Source organism: Leopardus geoffroyi, chromosome A1, assembly GCF_018350155.1.
Source record: "Leopardus geoffroyi isolate Oge1 chromosome A1, O.geoffroyi_Oge1_pat1.0, whole genome shotgun sequence".
Taxonomy (NCBI): Eukaryota; Metazoa; Chordata; class Mammalia; order Carnivora; family Felidae; genus Leopardus; species Leopardus geoffroyi.
The window spans coordinates 136,741,255-136,762,113 of NC_059326.1; the positions used below are offsets into that span (position 1 = coordinate 136,741,255).

General features: G+C 43.2%; 1 protein-coding gene across 1 annotated transcript in view; it reads left to right on the top strand.

The window, feature by feature from the left end:
• The first annotated feature begins 6,857 nt into the window (after positions 1 to 6,857).
• The window catches only part of MAP1B (microtubule associated protein 1B), a 101,804-nt gene continuing 87,802 nt past the window's right edge, over positions 6,858 to 20,859 (top strand). Inside the window, exons 1-2 of the mRNA XM_045446631.1 lie at positions 6,858 to 7,383; positions 15,378 to 15,479. Coding sequence (XP_045302587.1) covers positions 7,200 to 7,383; positions 15,378 to 15,479 — 286 coding nt within the window. The 5' untranslated portion in view covers positions 6,858 to 7,199. The remainder of the gene's footprint in view (positions 7,384 to 15,377; positions 15,480 to 20,859) is intronic.

Genomic DNA, 20,859 nt, shown 5'->3' on the forward strand with positions numbered 1-20,859 from the left:
AATCAATATTGTTTTGAGCCAATAAAATAAAATATTATTCTGTTTTTGGGGGAAAAGCTATATATATGAACATATATATGCATGTAGGGGGATAGGTATGTGTCTGTGCATATACAAAGAATATATATACCTGTATGTATACACACATATATAAACAAAAGTGTGGGTGCGTATGTTTATATAATGTACACATACATTATATACGCATACGCGCACACAGTTTAGCTTAATAACTGTCATTACTTCTAGGGAGGGGAGTAGAATTAGTGGTGGGGAGGGAGGGACTTTAATTTTGTGCTCTATATGTTTATAAGGCTTTGTTTTGTTTGTTGCTGAAAGCTCGTGATGAGAAGGACCCAGTTCCTACAACTTGGAGAAGGGATTTGATCTCGGTTAATTGGCCTCCCAGTGTGATAGTTTTTCCACTGTTCCACCAAAAGAAAAGAAGAAGAGGCACATTCTGAGTCAAGAATGATTAAATAGAAATAAGTATGAGACATTTTCCTGTGGCTATGAAGGACACCACTGAACTTTCTGATACTTCCCTCTTACAACCAACCTGAAGAGCCATTATTGAGAGTGAGACCCATTTATTTTACAGGCATGGGGAATAGCTTGGACCTACCATGACATGGCACATGCATCATACTTTTAAAATCTTCTCAAATACCCTGTATCTCATAAATCGTTGCCCTAAGTTTTCTTTTTCTTTTTTCTTTTCCTCAGACTGTTAATTTTTCTACAGGGAACTTAAAATTTGGAAAGAAAGGCCTAACCAAGACCGAGTAAATAAAGACTGTTTCTTAACCCTTAAATGACATATTGCCTTATATTGCATTCTAGAGTCACTTTAATTTCAAACAGTAACATGATATTAGAGTCTCATTTGACGTGAAATTTACTCTTTTAGGTCCTTCTCTCTTATTCCTCTTCCCAACCAATAATTTGCTGTGCTTGGCTTCCTTTAATTTGCCTTAATTTCTATAGCATGGAGGAAGAGGGTTATATAGGGACGGTGATGGTCTTTGAAGCCCAACACACCTGAGTTTTCATAGGTTTTCTGTGATTTAGAGAAGATCGTCTAACTTTTCTGCATGTCAGTTTTTCATCTGCCAGCTAGCAAGATCATAACTTGTGGCAAAAAAAGAAATCACAATGAAATTAGAAAATATGAAGTGAATATGATGAAAACACTACAAATCAAAATGTATAGGGTGCAGCCAAGGCAGGACTTAGACAGGTATCGTCTTTACTGCATATATCAGAAAAGAAGAAAAACTGAGAATCAGTTGTCTGAGCTTCTCAAGAGGCTAAAATAGGAAGTAAAATAAAACCCAAAGAAATCAGAAGGAGTGAAATAGGATAGCTAAGAACAGAATGAATGAAAATACATATGCACGTATATACAATAGGAAATGATTAGTAACATCAAATGTAGTTTTTTTTTGTAAAGATAATCAAAACTGATAACCCCCTAGCAAGAATGAACAAGAAAAAAAAAGACAGAAAATACAGACTACCAAGATGAGAAATGTAAAAGAGACCTTAAGGCCATGAAAATGATGAATAACAATACCAATTTCTTAAGAAGTTTGTGAGAATTCACTGAAGCAATATACTTGAACTACCTAGCACAATACCCTGGCTTGCAGAAACTACTCATGTCCCAGTTTGCTTGACAACAGAGTACAAGTCACTGGTACACTTTGATTGAGCCCATGATCTCTACTGGGCACTGAGTTGATGGTTATGTATGAGTGTCAAGGGATAGACATGGTTCTAGCCTCCATAGAGCAGAGAGTCCAGTGGTGAAGACAGACGAATTTTTTAAATTGCATATAAAAGTATGAAATTACATTGGTGACAAGGGCTACAAATAAGAAGTGGAGCATGGAGCTGAGTGGTATAAGTGCACCTAAAAAGGTTAACTGACCTAGTAAGGAAGGTCAAGGAAGCCTTCCCTAAGGAGGTGATAGTTGAGATGCCAAATACAGGGCAAACAGACATTAACTAGTGAAGTTAACCACTAAGTGCTCTAGGCCAGTAAAAGAGAGCAAAAGTTCCTGCTTTTAGAAGTAGTGTGCTCTGGGGTGCCTGGGTGGCTCAGTTGGTTGAGCGTCCAACTTAGGTTCAGGTCACGATCTCGCGGTTCGTGGGTTTGAGCCCTGCACATTGGGGCTCTGTGCTGACAGCCTGCTTCAGATTCTGTGTCTCTCTCAATGTCTGTCCCTCCTCCATTCACACTCTCTGAAAATAAATAAATAAAATATTCAAAATAATAAAATTAAGAAAGAAGGAGCATGCTCTGGGGACATGGGTGGCTCAGTCGGTTGAGCATCTGACTCTTGATTTCAGCTCAGGTCATGATCTCATGGTAGCGAGATGGAGCCCCACGCTGGGCTCCAGGCTGGGCACGGAGCTTGCTGAAGAGTCTCTCTCTCTCCCTCTACTGCGTGTGTGCTCTTTCTCTCTCTAAAATCAAAGCAAAACAAAAACCAAAGTTAAAAAATAAGGAAGTAGCATGCTCTGATATTACATCATGTAGGTGAGGCTGGAAAGTAAGGATGAGGGGGCAGCTAGATAAAGCTGGGCAGATAAACGGGGGCCAGACTTTGTGGGACCTTGCAGGCCATGCTAGGAAGTTTGATCTTTATTCCAAAAACAATACGGAGCCACTTAAGAGTTTCAGGTAGGGGTGAGTAACATGACTGGATCAGAAGAGCTCACCCTCCATGGTGTGAAGATGGATTGGATGAAGGTCCCATTAGATATACTGATGCAAGTCAGGTGACCATTACTACCGCACAGGACAAAACAACAGTTATAACCAGTGTTTATAATACAAATTAAACTGGAAATGGCTCAATGATGCCAATCAATAGTGGACTGGTTAAGTAAATTATAGTAAATAAAGACAATGGGTTACCATGCAGCTATAAAAGGGATGAGAAGTATTCATCTCTGCTGTCGTGAACATATCTCCAGGATATATTGTTAAGTGAAAAAAGCAAAAAGGAAAAGTTGTGTGTATATATGCTGTTTATCTAAAAGAGGTAGGAAGGATATATATATATACATATATGCATATATATATATATATATATATTAGCATTTTTAATCTTTTTAAATGTGTATTTATTTTTGAGAGACAGAGACAGAGAGCCAGCGGTGGAGAGGCAGAGAGAGAGGGAGACACAGAATCCCTCCAAGTTGTCACAGAGCCCAATTCAGGGCTCAAACTCACAAACTGTGAGATCACGACTTGAAGTTGGACACTCAACCAACTGAGCCACCCAGGCACCCCTATAATAGCATTTTTAAAAATGGAAATCTAAACCTGGGGAAAAAGTTATAGGGGGAGAAGGAGGGGGGAAGGGCAGGAGAAAGAGAGGCTGAAGTTCTCTGAATACAAATTGTTTTGTAGATTTGATTTTGGGACCATATATTTTAAATATTTATAAAGCAAAATTAAGTATAAAAATCAATTCATAAAAAGCAAAACCAAAACAAAACAAATAAACCCAATTATGTGCTGAGTTAGTGCCATAATCATATAAAAAGGAATTAATTGACGTGACTTTAAAACTGCATGGCTTTGCGATTTAGCTAATAACAAAGAAAATTGCAAAAAAAAAAAAAAAAAAAAAAACCCACAACACCCTAAACTGCTTTTAACATTTTTATTGTTATTCTGAGACTATTGTGTATGAATGACTTCAGAAACCAATTTCTAACCTGAACACTACTACCTGTCACAATGAGAGTAGGTTGGACAGGCGTGCTGATAATAGAGAGAAGCGGATGGATTGAAGATATACTGAGGAGGTAACACTGACCAGACTTCATGCTAACTTGTACATGGGACTAGGGTTCAGGGAGGAGTCTCAGACACCTGTGAGGTTTCTGGCTTGCATCATAGGAAAGATGGAGATACTATTCACTGAAATAGGAAAAGTGAGAGGATTAGGCTTGAGAGGCAAAGATGATTTTGGTTTGGAGCATGTTAAGTCTGAGGTATCTTTGGGACATCCAGGTGATGACAGGTGTCAGCAGGTAACAGGCACTCTTCTATGTTAGTTTTCCCCATTTACCTCCTCAGAACTATATATATAATATATATATATAACATATATATAATATATATAGTTATATATGTACATATATATTATATACATATATATAGTTACATATATACATACATATATATACACACACACATATATAGTCGCAAAGCGATGCAGTTTTAAAGTCACATCAATTAATTCCTTTTTATATGATTATGGCACTATATATATATATATATAGTTTTATATATATATACATATATATGTATACATATATATGTGTATATATATACACATACGTATATATATATAAGAGATGGGGAAGCGTGGGGACTACTTTTCTAGTTTGTACTGATACTTAACATTCTATTCACATTTCAGAGGTGTTGGTATTTATGCCCAACTTGATGTCACCTGCACATTTAAAAAATGTTTATTTAATTTTGAGAGAGAGAGATGGAGAGAGAGAGAGAGAGAGAGAGAGGCAGAGAGAGAGAGGGAGACAGAGAATTTAAAGCAGGCTCTGCTATGTCAGCACAGAGCCTAATGTGGGGCTTGAACTCACGAACTGTGAAATCATGACATGAGCTGAAATCAGACGCTTAACTGACTGAGCCACCCAGGTGCCCTTCACCTACACATTTTGTGAGAATGCTTTTACTCCATTGTCCAGCAAACTGGGACAAAACAGGTGTATTCATCAACCATGCTTTGAATGCTTATTAGTCCAATCACTGTATTAGGTACTTACACGGTGTATCATTTACACCTTTCTTACAAAGTTACTCACACATTTATAAAGATATTATTCTCCCAGTATATTCATGAAGAGGCTGAAGATCAAGAATAAGTCACTTGCCCAAAGTTACAAAGCTGTACAGTAGCAGTCAGCATCTCTAGTCTGTTTTATGGCATTATATTTCTATTTTTCAAAGTCTGGGCAATGACTTCGGTGGTTCGTGGTCATGGCATTTAATTGCACTGACTCACACAGTAAGAAAGGTCTTCTGTTATTTCCATCCAACCTTCTGTTATGACATGGAGAACAACTCAGTTAGGTGGTAATGTATCATAACACCGCTCTAACACTTGCTATTCTCTGTCGTGAACGTAGAGAGAGCACACCTCCGGGTCAGAGTCTTCAGCAAATAACAACGTAGAGCAGAAATTACATTATTTTCATTATGTTTATGCTTAGGGATACCTTCTACTTATAAGTGTTATTAGTGTTTCCATTTATTTAGCAGTAAAGAATTTCACTAAAAAATAAATCTAAGTAAAAGGAATAGACCTACCGATATTACACAAATAAAAGTGAATGGTGGTTCAGAGAAAGGGAGGACAGTCATTAGATGCCAGTGGACTCCGATAGCTGACTTCTGGGAAACAATGCTCCTTACCAGAAATTATCACCCAATTATGGGCTTTGGTGCTGGCCTTACCTCTCTAACAGAAATTGAATGCCTCCTCTAGACCAAGAAGTAATCTGTTACTACCTCACTTGGGAACTCTTTGTCACTGTTCACTGGTGAATGTGGCTCACCAGTGAGCTTGTCACAGACCTCAACCGCTATGGGCCAGATGGTATCTTATTCCCCATTGATCAGACTGGCATGTAGAAAGGAATCATGACGTTTGGCTGCCTACCATGTCTCCCATGCCAGGGTTTCAGGAAAGAGCTAAAAGCAAAGAGTATATCGCCAATAAGTCATGGTGGTTAATAGGTAAGACAATGGGCTAATCTGGAAATCTTAGTCTATCCAGGTGTTTTGTTTTGTTTTGTTTTTTTACGAATACGCTTTCTAGTATTAAAAACTATACTGACTAGTCTAATTTCCACCCACTCCTCTTTCTTAAGCCTCTAATCCCTCAGTCTTTTATGGTAGGTAGATTTTGTCCCTTCTTCACCACCATGACCCCTTTCTTGGGACAGAAGCTATATTCAGTAGATCTGTGGGAAATGATTGTGGATGGGCTGCCTTTAAGCATTTTAATGTGTTCTAAACACAAAGGCAATAAAAATTCCCAATGCAATATATATATATACTTAAAGATATCCTTGTCACATGAAATAATTTTGCCTGTGTGTTCCCTAGGGAACTGAAAAGTACATAATAGTCACTGTAATCCTGCTGGGGTAGAGACAGTATCTTCTCTTTATTCTTTGTTATGCCTGATGCTATCTGTTCAGCATATAAAGAAAAGAAATCTGTATCTAGAAGAAAATGCATCTGTAGTCCTCTCATTTCCCGGGGTACCACGAAGCCAGTACGTTTTTTTGTTTTTTGTTTTTGTTTTTGTTTTTTTTTACCATTGGGACTTGGCAGACTAGTGTCCAAAGCCTGAACAATATTAGGCATCGGTTTGCATTTTTGATGTATTAAGTCAAAGTGGTAAGTATTGGTAACTATGTCTTCTCAAGTCCACAAGGTCAAAGAAAAGACAGGTTCCATCTTCTTGGGCGGGGTACCCTCAGCACTACACCCACTGTACTATCACAGCACCTGAGAATCTGGTTTCATCACAGGCGGGGACACTAGTCAGAGGCCTGACTTGTGCACCTCGCGCAAGGTAAATCTCCCCACGATGAAAATGGAAATCCAAGCGGGGTGGGTGGGTGCCTGCAGGCGGCAATGGGTGTGTGGGGGGTGTAAGAGGGGTGGTGTTTTCTCCCTTCACGGCCGCAGCAGGGGCCCTTCGGGCCCCCCAGGCCCTTGACTCGCGGCCCTGCCCCGACCATTGTCCGCACACCTCTTCCCTCCAGCTTCCGGGCCGCGGGCGAGTTGATTTGCTGCAGATGACATCAGCCTTGGGCCAACGGCTGGAAGAGCGGAGGCAGCCACCGCGTGAGGATGTGCCGGGTGGTCCTTTCCTCCTCCTCTTCCTCCTCCTCCCGGCTCCGAGCCTAGTCTCCATATAAAAGCGGCGCCGCCTCCCCGCCCTCTCACACTCCCCGCTCCTCTCCGCCGCGCTCTCTAGGAGAGGGCGGAGGGGGAGGCGGCGCGCAGCGCCAGGAGGAGGGGTACGCAGGGGGCGGAGCGGAGACAGCACCTTCGGAGATAATCCTTTCTCCTGCCGCAGAGGAGAGGAGCGGCGGGAGCGGGACACTTCGCCGAGGCATAGCGGGCCGGCAGGATGGCGACCGTGGTGGTGGAAGCCGCCGAGCCGGAGCCGTCCGGCAGCATTGCCAACCCGGCGGCATCCACCTCGCCCAGCCTGTCGCATCGCTTCCTCGACAGCAAGTTCTACCTGCTGGTGGTCGTCGGCGAAATCGTGACCGAAGAGCACCTACGGCGCGCCATCGGCAACATCGAACTCGGTAAGAGGCCCTGCGTCCCCAGGGGACGCGCTCGAGGAGACTGGCAAACGCGACCCCACCCAGGGCGCGACGGCTGCCCTCCTCTTTAGGCGCGCCCCGCACCCACACCTCTCCCCGCTACCTCCTTCACTCGGTCCAGACTCTTTCCTGGGCTCATTTCGGAGAATAATGCGCATTATTAGATTTGAGACCCAGTGGGAGAGTCTCTTCTAACCTTGAGGGATATGTCATCAGGCTGGGTCTGCAGATACTGGCTGGCCACCGCCTCTCCAGCTAAATGAAATGCAGGTGACAGAGGAGCGGCGGCCACAATAAAGCCCAAACCGTAGGGAGCAAACGGGGGTGGGGAGTTGATGCAAACACCCCGTTCAGTCCTCCTCTGTCCCCCGCAAAATCCTGGGTGTCCCCTCTTCCCCTTGCCGGCAGACCCGAGGCTGAAGCACCATGTGCCAGGGCCCGCATGGGAATCATCTTCACCACAGCCACCTCAGCCCCCGAGAAATGCCTTTTCTGGCTTAAAACCTCCCGATTTGTTCTTTCCTTGCAATGACTAGGCTAGTCCTGGGGCCACGCCCGCTTCCCCCCCCCCCCCCCCCCCCCGCGCTTCACCCGGGACGCAGAGATGGAGAACCTCCTGCCTCCTGCGCTTGATTCCCAGACGGCGCCCGCCTCGCTACTGCCCCTGGGATCCTGGTTGCAGCTTTCAGAAAGGACAATGGGACCCCAAGTTGCGGGGTGGGGCTTCTTTCAAAAGTCTCAGCCTTGGTAGTGATGGCTCAGGGGGAAGGCGGGGTGGGGGGGGGGGTGGCTAGCGGGTAGGGCCAGCGCCTCGCCCGGTGCGCGCACTAGGAGCGCGCTCTGCAGAGGCCGAATAGCGGTTCGCCTAGAACCCTGGGCGGGGCCGTGAGGGCCCGCCGGGCGCAGCCTCGGGCGCGCTGACCGACCCGCCCCCCAGCCCCACCCGGGCTGCCGCAGTGCCCCCATCAGCTCGCCGCACCTGCCCCCCGCACTGCGGCGCCCCCGTCGGGCGCGGTCCGCCTGGTGTGCGCTCTGCCGGGGCCTCGGGCTTGGTGCTGCGCACCCCCACCTCTCCGTCAGCCCGGCTTTGTTGCGCTCGAAGCCCCCCCCCCCTCCCCGAGCAGGGCGCTCTGGTCTCTGCCTCCCCCCACAGTGTCCCGGACCTCCCCTCGCCGCTGACAGAGGTCGCCAGGTCCCTGCGCAGCCCCAGCCCGCGCTCTATTCTCTTGGGGTGGTGCTGAAGCGTTTCTGCCTGGAGACACCGGCTGGTGGGCGTGGTGCAGTCCGCACTGCGGTCTCTACGGCAGCCCGAGGCGGACAAAGGGCGTTCACGCAGCCCTCGATCCCCGCTCCCGGCGCACCCCCACCCCATAAAAGACGAAAGGAAGACCTTATTTTCGATGAAAAAATTAACGCTTGTTTTCTGCCTCTGCATTTGGAAACGGCCCCTTGTCCCCAGAACAAAAGGCTGCAGGGTGGGGACTGGAGTTGCAGACCTGGGTCTTTTGTTTAACTTTAAAGCACTGATTTTTTCCTTCCAGCTTAAAAAAAAAAAAAAAAAAAAAAAAGAAAAAAGCAGAATGCAGTCGTGTTATTTTATTCGAAAAAAAATTTCAAGAAGAGATTTCAATAGTGAAATGCCTTCTTTGAGCATCTCAAAAACCCTTCGTTTTCAAACGTTAGGCCTTTAATCTGATCTTAGTTTGGTTGCACATTTTCTCCTTGGAAATTTCCTACGTACCGACTTTGGGTGTGGCTGCTCTATGAATCAATGACTTTGGATTAAAAACAATTACTGTCCACACCATTGCCGCGGAATCATAATACATTAGGAGGGGCTTTGCTATCTGTAAGATTTTCATAACCTCCCGATGTGGTGCCAGGAGAGGCACCGTCACCCCCATTTTAGAGATGGGGACCCAGAGAGGCAGGACGGATAAGAAGACCCGCTCAAGGTCACATCATTCATAAGTGACAGAAGTGCCAGCACGGCACCATTACTGTTGTTCTGGTCCTGTCATGATGTTAGTGCAGGACAGGATAACATCAGAGGAAGATCAAACACGGGTTTTCCCAGCTTGTCTTTGTACGGTCATCCACTTGTGGGCAGCGCCCCGTGCAGGGAGGTGTTTTAGCAATCACCTTCCACCGCTGTTATCTTCCTGCTTTGTTATTCTGCTGGTCACCCTTTCAGTACCCATTCCTCAGGGGGTTTATTCAGTCCTCTTCTGTTTGAGGAGAAAATTGATGTCTCCAAGTACTGCCATGAAGTGCTCTCTGTCTTTACTCCTTTTCATACAACTAGCATGCAGTCATAAAGTTCAGATTTGTCTTTTTGACATTAAAATAAAAAAATATTGAAATAAAAATAGAGGAAAAGTCACCGATCGTAGATGAGGAGCTTAGTGAATTTTCACAAAATGAACACACCCATGTTATCTACATGGAGAAATGGACATTACTGGCATCCCAGAAGCCTCCTCATGTTCTCTTCTCAATCACCATGCCTTCCTGATTTTTAATTCCCTAATTTGGTCAGGTTTTTGCACAAAACTCCAAAATGGCTGTATTGATCCCATTAACAATCAATCAAGTCGGGGGGAGCAGAGCCATTTCCTCACATGTGGGAGCAGATGCTGCTTTTCCTCTGGAGATTGCTCTCCTGGGTCCTGGGATCCCGGATGCAGCTCGAGCTACAGGGCCTCGTGGTACTAAGTGACACTGCTCCCCTAGCTTTTCAGACGGGCTGGGATGACTTAGCAACAGGGCAGGCTGGCTCTGTTTCCCTGTGCCTGACACGCTGCTGCCTCCGCCTGCGGATCCCAGCTGGGCCTCCTCCAGAGGTCACTCTGATACCACTGCTATTGTCGCTGGTGCCCGCGGGCCAGGGCCAGGTTGTGAGAAGCACGATGGAGATGCTGCAGGGGGCTCCGCTTGGATTGTGTGCCGGCTGGGCATGCGGTTCATCATTTGTTACGCTTGCGTCCTATTTCCCCTTTCGTCTTAACTGATGTTCTGTGGGTTGGGAGACCCTGGTGACTTGGAATTTTGCCATCTGATGACTGAGTGTTCTTTGGGGAGCCTAGAAAATAGATCCGTAGGAAGATGGTGATAATGCAGTAAATTGACAGGCCTGAGACATCCCGATGTGACTGCTTAGGAAATGCTTTTTGAAACCAAGGATGAGAGATGGTCCCTCATTTTCTCAACTGTATTCAAAACGTACCATGTAAGGTTTGGTCATTTCTTCTCAAGTCTGAAACACTTGGATGGGTCTAGCTTTATTTTGTTAGTTATGCAGCACTTCATGCCTGACCACGGTTGCTACCACCAGATGCCATTCCTGGGCACCTCTTTCACCCTCTTCCTCATTAGCCCCCAACTTAGACTTAATAGCCATCGCCATTTTTCACAGAGCCTCACTTCTCTAGTGTATATTAGAACATAGAGTATGATGCATCCACGCCTTGCGAACTGAATTCTAGAGCCTATGAAAGGAGTTGTCACTGCTTCATTTTATTGCTTTACGGGAATCAAGACATCTAAGGAATACTAAGTGTCAGTTTGGTGCTTTCAATTACTGTGAAAGAGTGTAACTTTCCTGTAGTTAGCACTGGGAATCAGCAAGAATTTTTATAAAAAGGTAGACGTGTGTGACATTGACTCTCCTGAGTTTTTAGACGTAAGTTTAGCTGATAACATTGGAACTTTGTGATGTTACTTTATTGATTGTTTTCAGTTCAAGGTGGCTGAGAACCCAGGAAACATTTGGGGTTTAGTTTTCATTTTATTTTAACAGGGCAAAACCAACACATGGTGGAGGTTAGAAGAAATGGTGGAGAGTGTTACATTTATTATGTTCATCTTTATACTTTTCAAAGTCAAAAGGCAGATGGATTTCTGCTTGTACTGCTTCATTGGTGTTATCTAGTAAGGGCTCTGTGATCTATGCAGAAATCCAAGCCAGTCCTCAAACTTAAGGTTATTAGATTGATGATTCATGCTTAATCTTCTCTAAAGGTTTACTTTTTAAAGTAAGTTCTAACTTTTAAACCAATAATAGTCATAAATCACTTCTTTTATTTGTTTCCAATGTGGGATGCTATCAGAAGACCTAAAAATGATTTATCACCAATGCTTTGAAATGATCTCTATGAGAGGTATTGTCTGCATTACACATAACATATATATTATGAACATCAAGTTGCTGGCTGAAAAAAAAAGAAAAAAGCCAATTGAAAGTTTGGTCAAAAGGGGAAAAATAGGAAAACTTCTTTGAGAGATAAACCTTGATTTTAGCTCTTTTTTAAAAAAAATTTTGTTTCTTTAGTTTATGATTCAAATCTGCCCTCTGATCACTTTTTAGCATAGTTTTACAAATAGAATCTTACAGTTAAGTTAATCATTTAGGTACTAGCCAAAAAAAAAAAAAAAAAAATACAAGCCTCTGGATCAGAGCAATCAACTAAAAAGTTCATAGAAAAAAATCAACTTTCAAAGGCCCAAATAACTGTCAGAACTCATGTGCCATTTCAACAGTAATGAATGGTCATTTTGTTGGATTTTTCCAACGTATTGCCTCTTGTAGGAGTACAGATTTTAGTCTTTACGTGAGAGGTGCTTTTTGAAAATTGTTGGCTTTATTAAGTGATGTTGTAAAATGCTTGCATGATTACTAACTTGGCAAGATAGAACCTGTATAAAGTAAGGGAAAGTGGTTCCTTATTGTTCATCCTTTCTTGTCCGGTAATGAACACATGCCCACCCCCAGCACGACACACACAACCTTTTCATTTCTCCCTTTTCCATCTGTAAATTTTATGTGCACTTTAGCCTCCCTTTTGTGCACTGCATCCCCCTGGATTCAGAGAACTGAGATGGGAAGATCCTTTGTTACCCTCAGTCACCTTGGCTGGAGGACTGGCCTGCGGACAGTGATGGTGCCCTGTTCCATGGCTGGGCAACAGCCCCAGATTAGATGGGAGAGTTCTTAGGATGCCTCGCCATAGGCCAACTTCTCAGGGGTGACAGATGTCCTCTGGGCCCAGAAGTTTAATAAATGGAGGTTGACCTCCATTTGGTAGTTGTTCTGTTCTGGCCCAACCTAGGTAAGCCAGCACAGGGCACAGTCTTCGTAGAGTACTGGAGATGCAAAGGCTCAGGAAGTTTGACCTGGAGCATTTGGGGGGATAATTCTTAAAAAGGCTAGGAATTTATCTTGGCCTCTGTAGTATCCATGAGAGGCCAGGATGATCTGCTTCTGAAAGCCTCTCCTGAACCTCTTGATCAGCACCCTACTAGCCCCCAGCCAGGAATTTGGAGACAGAAGAATGTGGCAAGAGCCAAAGATGTCTTTCTGTCCTATGAACTTGAGAGGGCCCACTGTTGGCTTCCTCTTACGCACAGAGGGAAGATATTTAAACCTACTGAATGCAATATGAACCTTCTTTGAGAAATACTGTTTCTCTTTACTAGTATTATTCAGTGGAAGGTACGAAGTAATTACAAAATATGTTATTTCTAAAATTGGGATAGAAAGTGGCCTTGTTCCCAAATTTTCCTTTCCAATTAAAATAACCTTCAAATCCATTGTAGTCTGTGGCAGTAGTGACTTATGCATTGTTAAGGCATAATTTGGCTGGCTGGAAATCGCTCCCTTGAAAAGAGAACCCTAATTTTTTTTCTTTCATTGGCATTATAAAAATGAGAACTATTATTTTTATCAACTGTTTCCTAGTGTAATTTAACAATTAATTTCTAACTGGTTTGTGTGTTTTGTACTTTTTCCCTTGCTAAATTACAAATCATTCAGCTAGGAGTTTATGAAGTACAAAGCAAACATTTAATTGCTTGTGTCATGACGAGTTTATTGAAGCCGAAGGGAAAATGGCAAACAACGATGTAAGAGCACATCTACCTAGATGAAGTCATTCAAGTGATGTAGCAATTTGGACATAATATAGAACAAAGGCCGAAAAATCGTATGAGTTTAATGTAAATACATATGTCTCCTTATTAACTTAGTGACCCAGCTTGGCAAGCCAGGATACAAAGTGGCGCTCAGACCTGGAGCAAAGAGAACCCACTTAACAATTACTAATTAAGCAGCTCAGACAGGAGCTCGACGGTTTTTCATACTAGCCGAGTATGTAGTGTATACATTGAAGTAAAATATTCTAATGAATTCAGGCCTCTCAACCTGTCAAGCTTTCTGTGAAACAAAAAGAACCCATTTATCATTTCTGCACTAAAAAGATCTGCAAAATCTCAACATGCCTTTCTTGTTAAAATTTAAATACTCCATTAGCACAAATGCAAGCTGAGGCTGTTGATGTTTCCAGGGAGACCCATAAAATTCTCCCTTATAATTTAGCCTCTCTTTAGGAATGTTAACTCTTCCACACCTGAATTCATCCCATTTATTGTATGATAAATGTCTGCCTCTATTTAGTGGACATCCATCTGTGAAAATATTCCTCAGAGTCGAAAGGTGTTTGGCGTATAATCTGAAGATAGTCTAAATATGTAGTTAAGTGAGTTTCCAGAATCTTTGTGTGATATATTTATACATATACAAGACATATACATATGTATATGTACACATGTATACGCATGTATATACACACATATATTTTGTTTCTTGGCAAGATAAGAAGACTGAACAAGATATAAATGGGGCTGAATACAGAGAAGCATTAAGGATTTACAGGTGTTCAAACAATGCACTACCATTCGTACTGCCCCGAGTCTGTTTGAATGACTCATGACCAGCAAAAAATGGTTAAATGACGTGTTTATTTAGAGATAGTTCTTCTGCTGTATTTTACCTAGAGGGTCAAGTCCCTGCTCTTAGTAGGTATGCAGTAAATGACTCTTGTCCCAGAGGTTTGTTCCTGACAATTGAAGATGCTCCAGGAAGGGTACAATCATGGATGTTCCATAATGGCTCCACCATGAGCTACCTATTTGGGAAAGTATAAAAATACAGAAAAACAAACAAACACATTCCAGACTTCTGTGGCTTCCCAGTTTTCCCTGGCTTGCTCCCCAGTTCTCCCTTCTTCCGTGTCCTCTGCGTCCCCCCTCTGGTCATCCCCTTCGGAAGGACAGGAGGAGAGGGGATAAAGGAGATAGTCTGTCCAAGTTCCTTTTACCCCAGCAATCAGCCTAGTGAATGGAATAGACAGTTTGTGGCCCCCGACTCTGTAGAATTTTTCTAAAGTGTAAAATGTTGTCCCCCCCGCCTTTTGTTTTTGCCTCGGGGTAGGAAAATTCAGTACAACTAATAATTGTGAAAGAAAGAACTACCCCGCTAAGCTTGTCCGATAGAATAAATGGCGGAGGGGACAGTTAGGTGAAGTCCTTAAGATTGAGATCCAGTCTTCTTATGAAAGGTCACACAAGCTTTGGATTGATCTGTAGGAGTTGGGAAACCCAGGTCAAAATGAGGTGGGTAAAGAAAAGAAACCATACGTGCACACAGAATGCACATGCACACTGCAGAAAGTACCATTTGAAAACCAAAGGCCTGGACTTGAAAGCTCGCTTTCCCACCCTCGTTCTACATTTTCTTGCCACCTACAAGGGGACCATGGGAAAGGTAGAGGTTATCTCCCGGCCTCTTAACTGCAACAGAACTTCCCATCTCCCTGTCCTTTCTATTCATTCCCTCCCTAGAGTAAAGCCTGTCATTTTCCTAATAACTGTTTTCTTTACCCTCCCAGAAAAGCTGCATTTACGTTTTATGAGGGGCAGAAGTTCAACCCACACTGCTAGTCACCCCTCTCTTGTGGCCTGGTACAGAGACCTCCCCGGCCCTCCCATTTTGTGGGCATCCACTGCTAGCCAGCAAGCTCTTGAGAAAAGAGGTTTCCACATCCTCCCTTACAGCCTGAGAAATGTCACAGTGATGTTTTCCAAACCGCTCTGAAGTGACTAACTGGAACTCTGTCAATTCTCTTCCTTTTCCTCCCTAGGAATCCGATCATGGGACACAAACCTGATTGAATGCAACCTGGACCAAGAACTGAAACTTTTTGTGTCTCGACACTCTGCAAGATTCTCTCCTGAAGTCCCAGGTGAGGCTTTGGTTCAGTATTAGTATTGGTTCAGTATTAGTCAGACTAGACTTTGAAAGGACCTGGGGTGGGGGGGTGGGAGGGGTGGGGGGGTGGGCAGGGATCAGCTGATGACTGGAAAGCTTTGCCTGGGGCATCAAAAAAACGTTCTTATTGCTAAAGATTTCTTTGTATTTGTTGTTATCAACGAGGTTAGCCAGAAGCACATTTTAAGAAAATCAATTCTGAGTTATCACTGTGTGGCTTATCAACTTTGCGGATTCTTAGTGAAAAGTTTTAAAGTTCTGGGGTACATTCTTTTTCTATTCCATTGCACTCTGACTTCAGGGGATTGCAAACTATTTAAATATTAACTTTATTCAAATAAATCTATGACTATAAATTGGATGCCCCTCCCTGCCCATGCCACAACCTCTTTCCCTCCCTAGAAAATGGAAACATCTCCATTTCAAAATGAAATATACCTCATCATTTCATCATTCCATTATCACTCACTTTTCTTGGTGCGGGTAAAAGAGTCTGAAATTCCAAACTGCTGTTAAAATAGCCTTTCTTTCAGAGATGGCAAAGAATTCTACAGAGTAAAGGTAAGGACACAAAAATCTCTTATATGTGGAAAGGCTACCAAGAGCCAGCTGCCTCACTAGGGATGTACTCTGACCTATGCCTCTAAGCCTGGGGATATAGTGAGACTCGCCCACCTTATCTTCCTCTTGTGAGAGTGACCCGTAGGTCTCTCTCTTGGTCACCTTTGAGGATTATGAGCAGAGGTGCTGGACCATAAAGACCCTGAACCTCCAAACCTGTGTTTCTCAAAAGCTCTGCCATTGATCCATCATAGACAACTGTATTGCATTTTATTTCTTGGATATCACTCAAGTTTTATGTAAAGTGGTGAAAACTCTTTTCTATCTGCATGATTCTGTTGGATGATTGCTAATTTTATTGGCATTGATATAAAATCGGGAATGGGGCTCATACTTTTTTCCCCCCATTGATTACATCATATGCCATTAGCCTTGGACATGGCAAGAGTTGAAACCACTTGTAAAATGTCATCATTCCATGAATCACACTTGGCTGCAGCAACATGCCCACGAGACAATCCCAGTTCTTCGCTTTGAGTGTGAGATTAGAATAAAATCCCATACATTTCTGTTGTCCAAATGAATAGCTGCTTTCCAGCGTGGAATTGAGTCAATGTGCTAAGAAAAACATAGCAGGAACGGGTTCATTAAAAGCTAACTTGCTGCACAGCCATGTGAAAAAAATCAGCTTTTAAGTAACTTTGCTTTGAGCTCAAAACAGAGAGATCCAGAGACTATCAGACAGCACATGGTTTGCTGAAGTAAAGGTATAGTATATGGTTCCTTCTTACATTATTCTGTTGTGTTTTTATATCTTGCACATCTCCGTAACTTTTAAAAACACCTCGTAAAAATAAAAATAAGAGAAGTACCCTTTTCAACAAGTATGTTTCAAAATGTAAAAGGCAACTTTTTGTTTTTTCTCTGTAGATTTTCTGGCTTTCTTATATGATTGTTTGTAAAACCACTTTTTTTTTTTTTTTTTTTGTAAACAAATCATGTGATTGCCATTGTGTTCATTCATCCTTGGATTGACTTTGTGGAATGACAGCTGTGTATTGCAAAATGAAAGGCTACAAGAACCGCTGAGGAATTTACCATTTTCGGACCAAAGATCTAAGATTAGTTTTGTGGACTAGGAAGGTCAGGTTCTCCAAATCACCACTTTAGCCCAGTATACCCTGTTCTCCCTCCTTTTCCTGCTATACCTGAAGTAGGGATTGGTTACCCACCTCGTTGTATCAGTGCTACGCTAGACACTCTGTTTAGAGATGGGCCTCTGGACCCGTAGCAATCCTCCCATTCTTGCTGACTCCAGAAAGGGTGGGTATTATGACCTTCCCTTTTAAGCCTAAGAGTGCAAGGTGCAGGGCTGGGCCTCCCCACTGAGGACTGAACATCTAGAACCGAGCCACTGGAGTATTGCCCTTGTGTGGAGAGCGTTCAGAGTGGCTTGAAGGTGTTTAACCAAGACTATAATAGATGGTGAAAGCACATGTCAGATTCATTTTCAGGTAAGTGTGTTTTAGAGAGAAGAGACGTTATGTTAGAGGACACATATGCCAAATTGGGGTGCGTAGACATCACAGGATGATGCTTGGCTTAGACCCAATGAAGCCCTTAGCTTTTCCTGAACAAACTGGAAAGCTTTGAGGGGAAATTTGAAGTCTGTTTTTAAGTGGGTCCCAGTCTGGTGGTCTCTTCCCTACTCCCTGAAATTCTGTAGAAGCTAATATATGTACCTCAGGCCTCCTAAAATGGAGCCAGCTGAACCTCTTCCTTTAGTTTCAAGATTCTAAGTTAACCTAGAGTCAAGGCACACGATGAAGTGTGGGTTCATTAAAAGAATAAAGCCATTCAGTCAGTTACAAAGTACTTAAATAGCACCTGCAAGGTGCCAGGTACTCTGGGGTCAGGGTGGGTGAACACAGTGATGAACAAAACCAACATAGTCACTATTTTACTTGTGGGAGAGGAGGCATCCAGCAGTCACATGCGGACTAGCATAACCTCCAGTGCGCTGCACCAATTCCAAACAGTTTTTTATTTTATTTATTTTTTTAATTTATTTTTGAGAGAGAGAGACAGAGCACGAGTTGGGGAGGGGCAGAGAGAGAGAAGGAGACACAGAATCCGAAGCAGGCTCCAGGCTCTGAGCTGTGAGCACAGAGCCCAATGCGGGGCTCGAACCCACGGACCTTGAGATCATGACCTGAGCCAAAGTCTGGCGCTTAACCAGCTGAGCCACCCAGGCACTCCTGGTTTGGTATTTTTTTAGGCTAGCAGAGTTACGGTGGAACGTTCGTTGTCTTCCCTGACACAAATAGATTGGGAGCTAGGGTTGCTCTTACCTATTTTACAGTCATGTTATGCCTCTGTTGTTGTTTTTAAGGATTGGAGATGACTCATGAGAGACTGGTGATAGCCTCCAATGCAGCTAACAGATCATGCAGGTGGCACAGCCTCGTTTATTTGCTGGGACTAGTTTAACCCTTGTATTTGTTTTTAAATATGATTTTGAGATTCAGTTTGGCTAACTCTAAGACTGCAGGTCTCATTCAAGACCAGTCTGAAAGATTTAGTCATCTTGAACAAATACCCTTTGAGCAGGAATCTGAAATGTGAGTGCTTTCTCTGTACAAGGTGGGGGTCCTGTGGTACGAATGGTGAGCTGATGGCTCCCTGGGATCCCTGAAGCTGTGTACTGGGATCCCTAAGCTCTCCCCCACTCTGACACACTATAATTCTCAGAATGATCGGTCATCTGGATCATCTTTTACCCTCTGGAACGTGTTGTAGCATTGACTTGCCTAAAAGAACATTCAGTAAACCTCTGCTGTGTGCCCTGGGCAGGTCTGCTGCCTCACCCTGTTGTAAGACCATTCTTGGCCACATCTAAGCTAGGGTCGAGCAAGACTAGTTACCTTGAGAGAAAAGGTTAGGTGGTCCATCATGAATGCTCTCCAGTCTTTTGCTCAAGTCAAGTCCAATAACTGAGTCTTTTCAAAATAGAGGAAATGTCTTGTTTCCTTATATGTATCAGTTCAAATTCTATCAAAAAAAATTTATTTATATATTATGGCATGTGTTTTGTACCTTGATCATGTTGAGTGAGAATCATTTTTGTAAGTCCCACCACAAAAGTAGCTAGGTCGACCGTGCTGTATAGAATTTATTTCACTCTCTATTCTTATTTGCTTCCTTGCCTAATGTTACTTTCGATCTCTTGTAATAACAGAGGAGGATATCTCCTAGGGGTTACAAGAAGTGCCTCATAATTACCTGTGTTAGAAAGACATCATTTTAAAACGGCAAACGAAGGGTGCCTGGGGGACTCACTTAGTTAAGCATCCAACTCTTTCATTTTGGCTCAGGTCACGATTTCGCAGTTGTCGAGTTCAAGCCTACGACAGCGACAGTGCATAGCCTGCTTGGGTTTCTGCCTTCCTTTCTTTCTGCCCCTCCTCCACTTGGCTCTATCTTTCTCTCAAAATAAATAAAAATAAAAATAAAAAACTTAAAAAAAAAAAAAAGTACTTCATCCTAGGGCAAGGGACACCAGACTGAAAATTAATTTCAATTTTTCCCCCATCATTTGCCACTCTGATCTGCCTGTTAAAATAATTTTAAAAACTTGATAACCAAAATTCATACCAGCAACATAGCATAATGATTAAGAGTAGAGATCCTGGCGTTAACCTACCTGAATTTGTTTTTTAAGTTTATTTATTCATTTTGAGAGCGAGAGAGAGAATGCATGATTCGTGAGCAGGGGAGGGGTGGAGAGGGGGAGAGAGAGAATCCCAAGCAGGCTCTGTACTGTCAGTGCAGAGCCTGATGCAGGGCTTAAACTCACGAGAACTGTGAGATCATGATCTGAGCCGAAACTAAGGGTTCGACGCTTAACTGACTGAGCCACCCAGGAGCCCCTAACCTACCCGAGTTTTGATCCTAGCTCTGACATTTATTTGCTGTAGGATCTTGGGCAAGTTATTTAATCATTCTAAGCCTTAGTTTAAATGTCTGTAAAACAGGGACAGTCACTTCTACCTCCTAGAATCTTCACGAGGATCAAATGAGTTAATGCATGTAAAGATCTTGAAACAGTGCTTGTCACATGGTAAAATGTAAACTAGTGTTAAAATTGTCTCTTTTGTTGAAAGTCTATTTGTGTTGTGTATTTGCTGATTATTATTATCTGTGGGAAAAACTGGCCCGAGATAGCAGCTCCTTTTTGTAATAATATTAAAATTTTTATCAAAGATGTTTCTCAGAGAAACAATTGCCTTAGGCTTGTCAGAAGACACATAACTGCTAGTTATGGGTCAGGGGCAGTAACATTGTAGGACTGAGTTTAGGAAGGTCCTTTGAGCACGAGAGCAAAAGGGAGGCAATCCGTGAAGGTGCTGGCATCACAGAACCTTTGGGCAGCGCTGGGGACCATTTGTTAAAGGGTCTTGGTGTCAATGCCAAGAGGCTGATGTGGGTGGGAACACTAGTGTGCTTTCTCGCTGTGATAACCCATCTGTTGGTAACTCCTTTCCCTCCATTCTACTACTTGGTTCTCTCTCCTACCCTTTCCAATCAACAAGTGACCATAGCCTTTGCCAGTTTTAAGAAGCTGAGATTTCTGGTGGTTTATATTCTTAGTCAATTGGATATGTAGCGAGACCTTGGCATATTTACGTTTTGTCAGTAGTTTTATAATTCCTAGATCCCAAGATCCCAAAGACCTTCATGCAGATGTGTTTGGGTGGTTCTGCTTAAGAACCTTCTCTCTGGAAGACAAACCG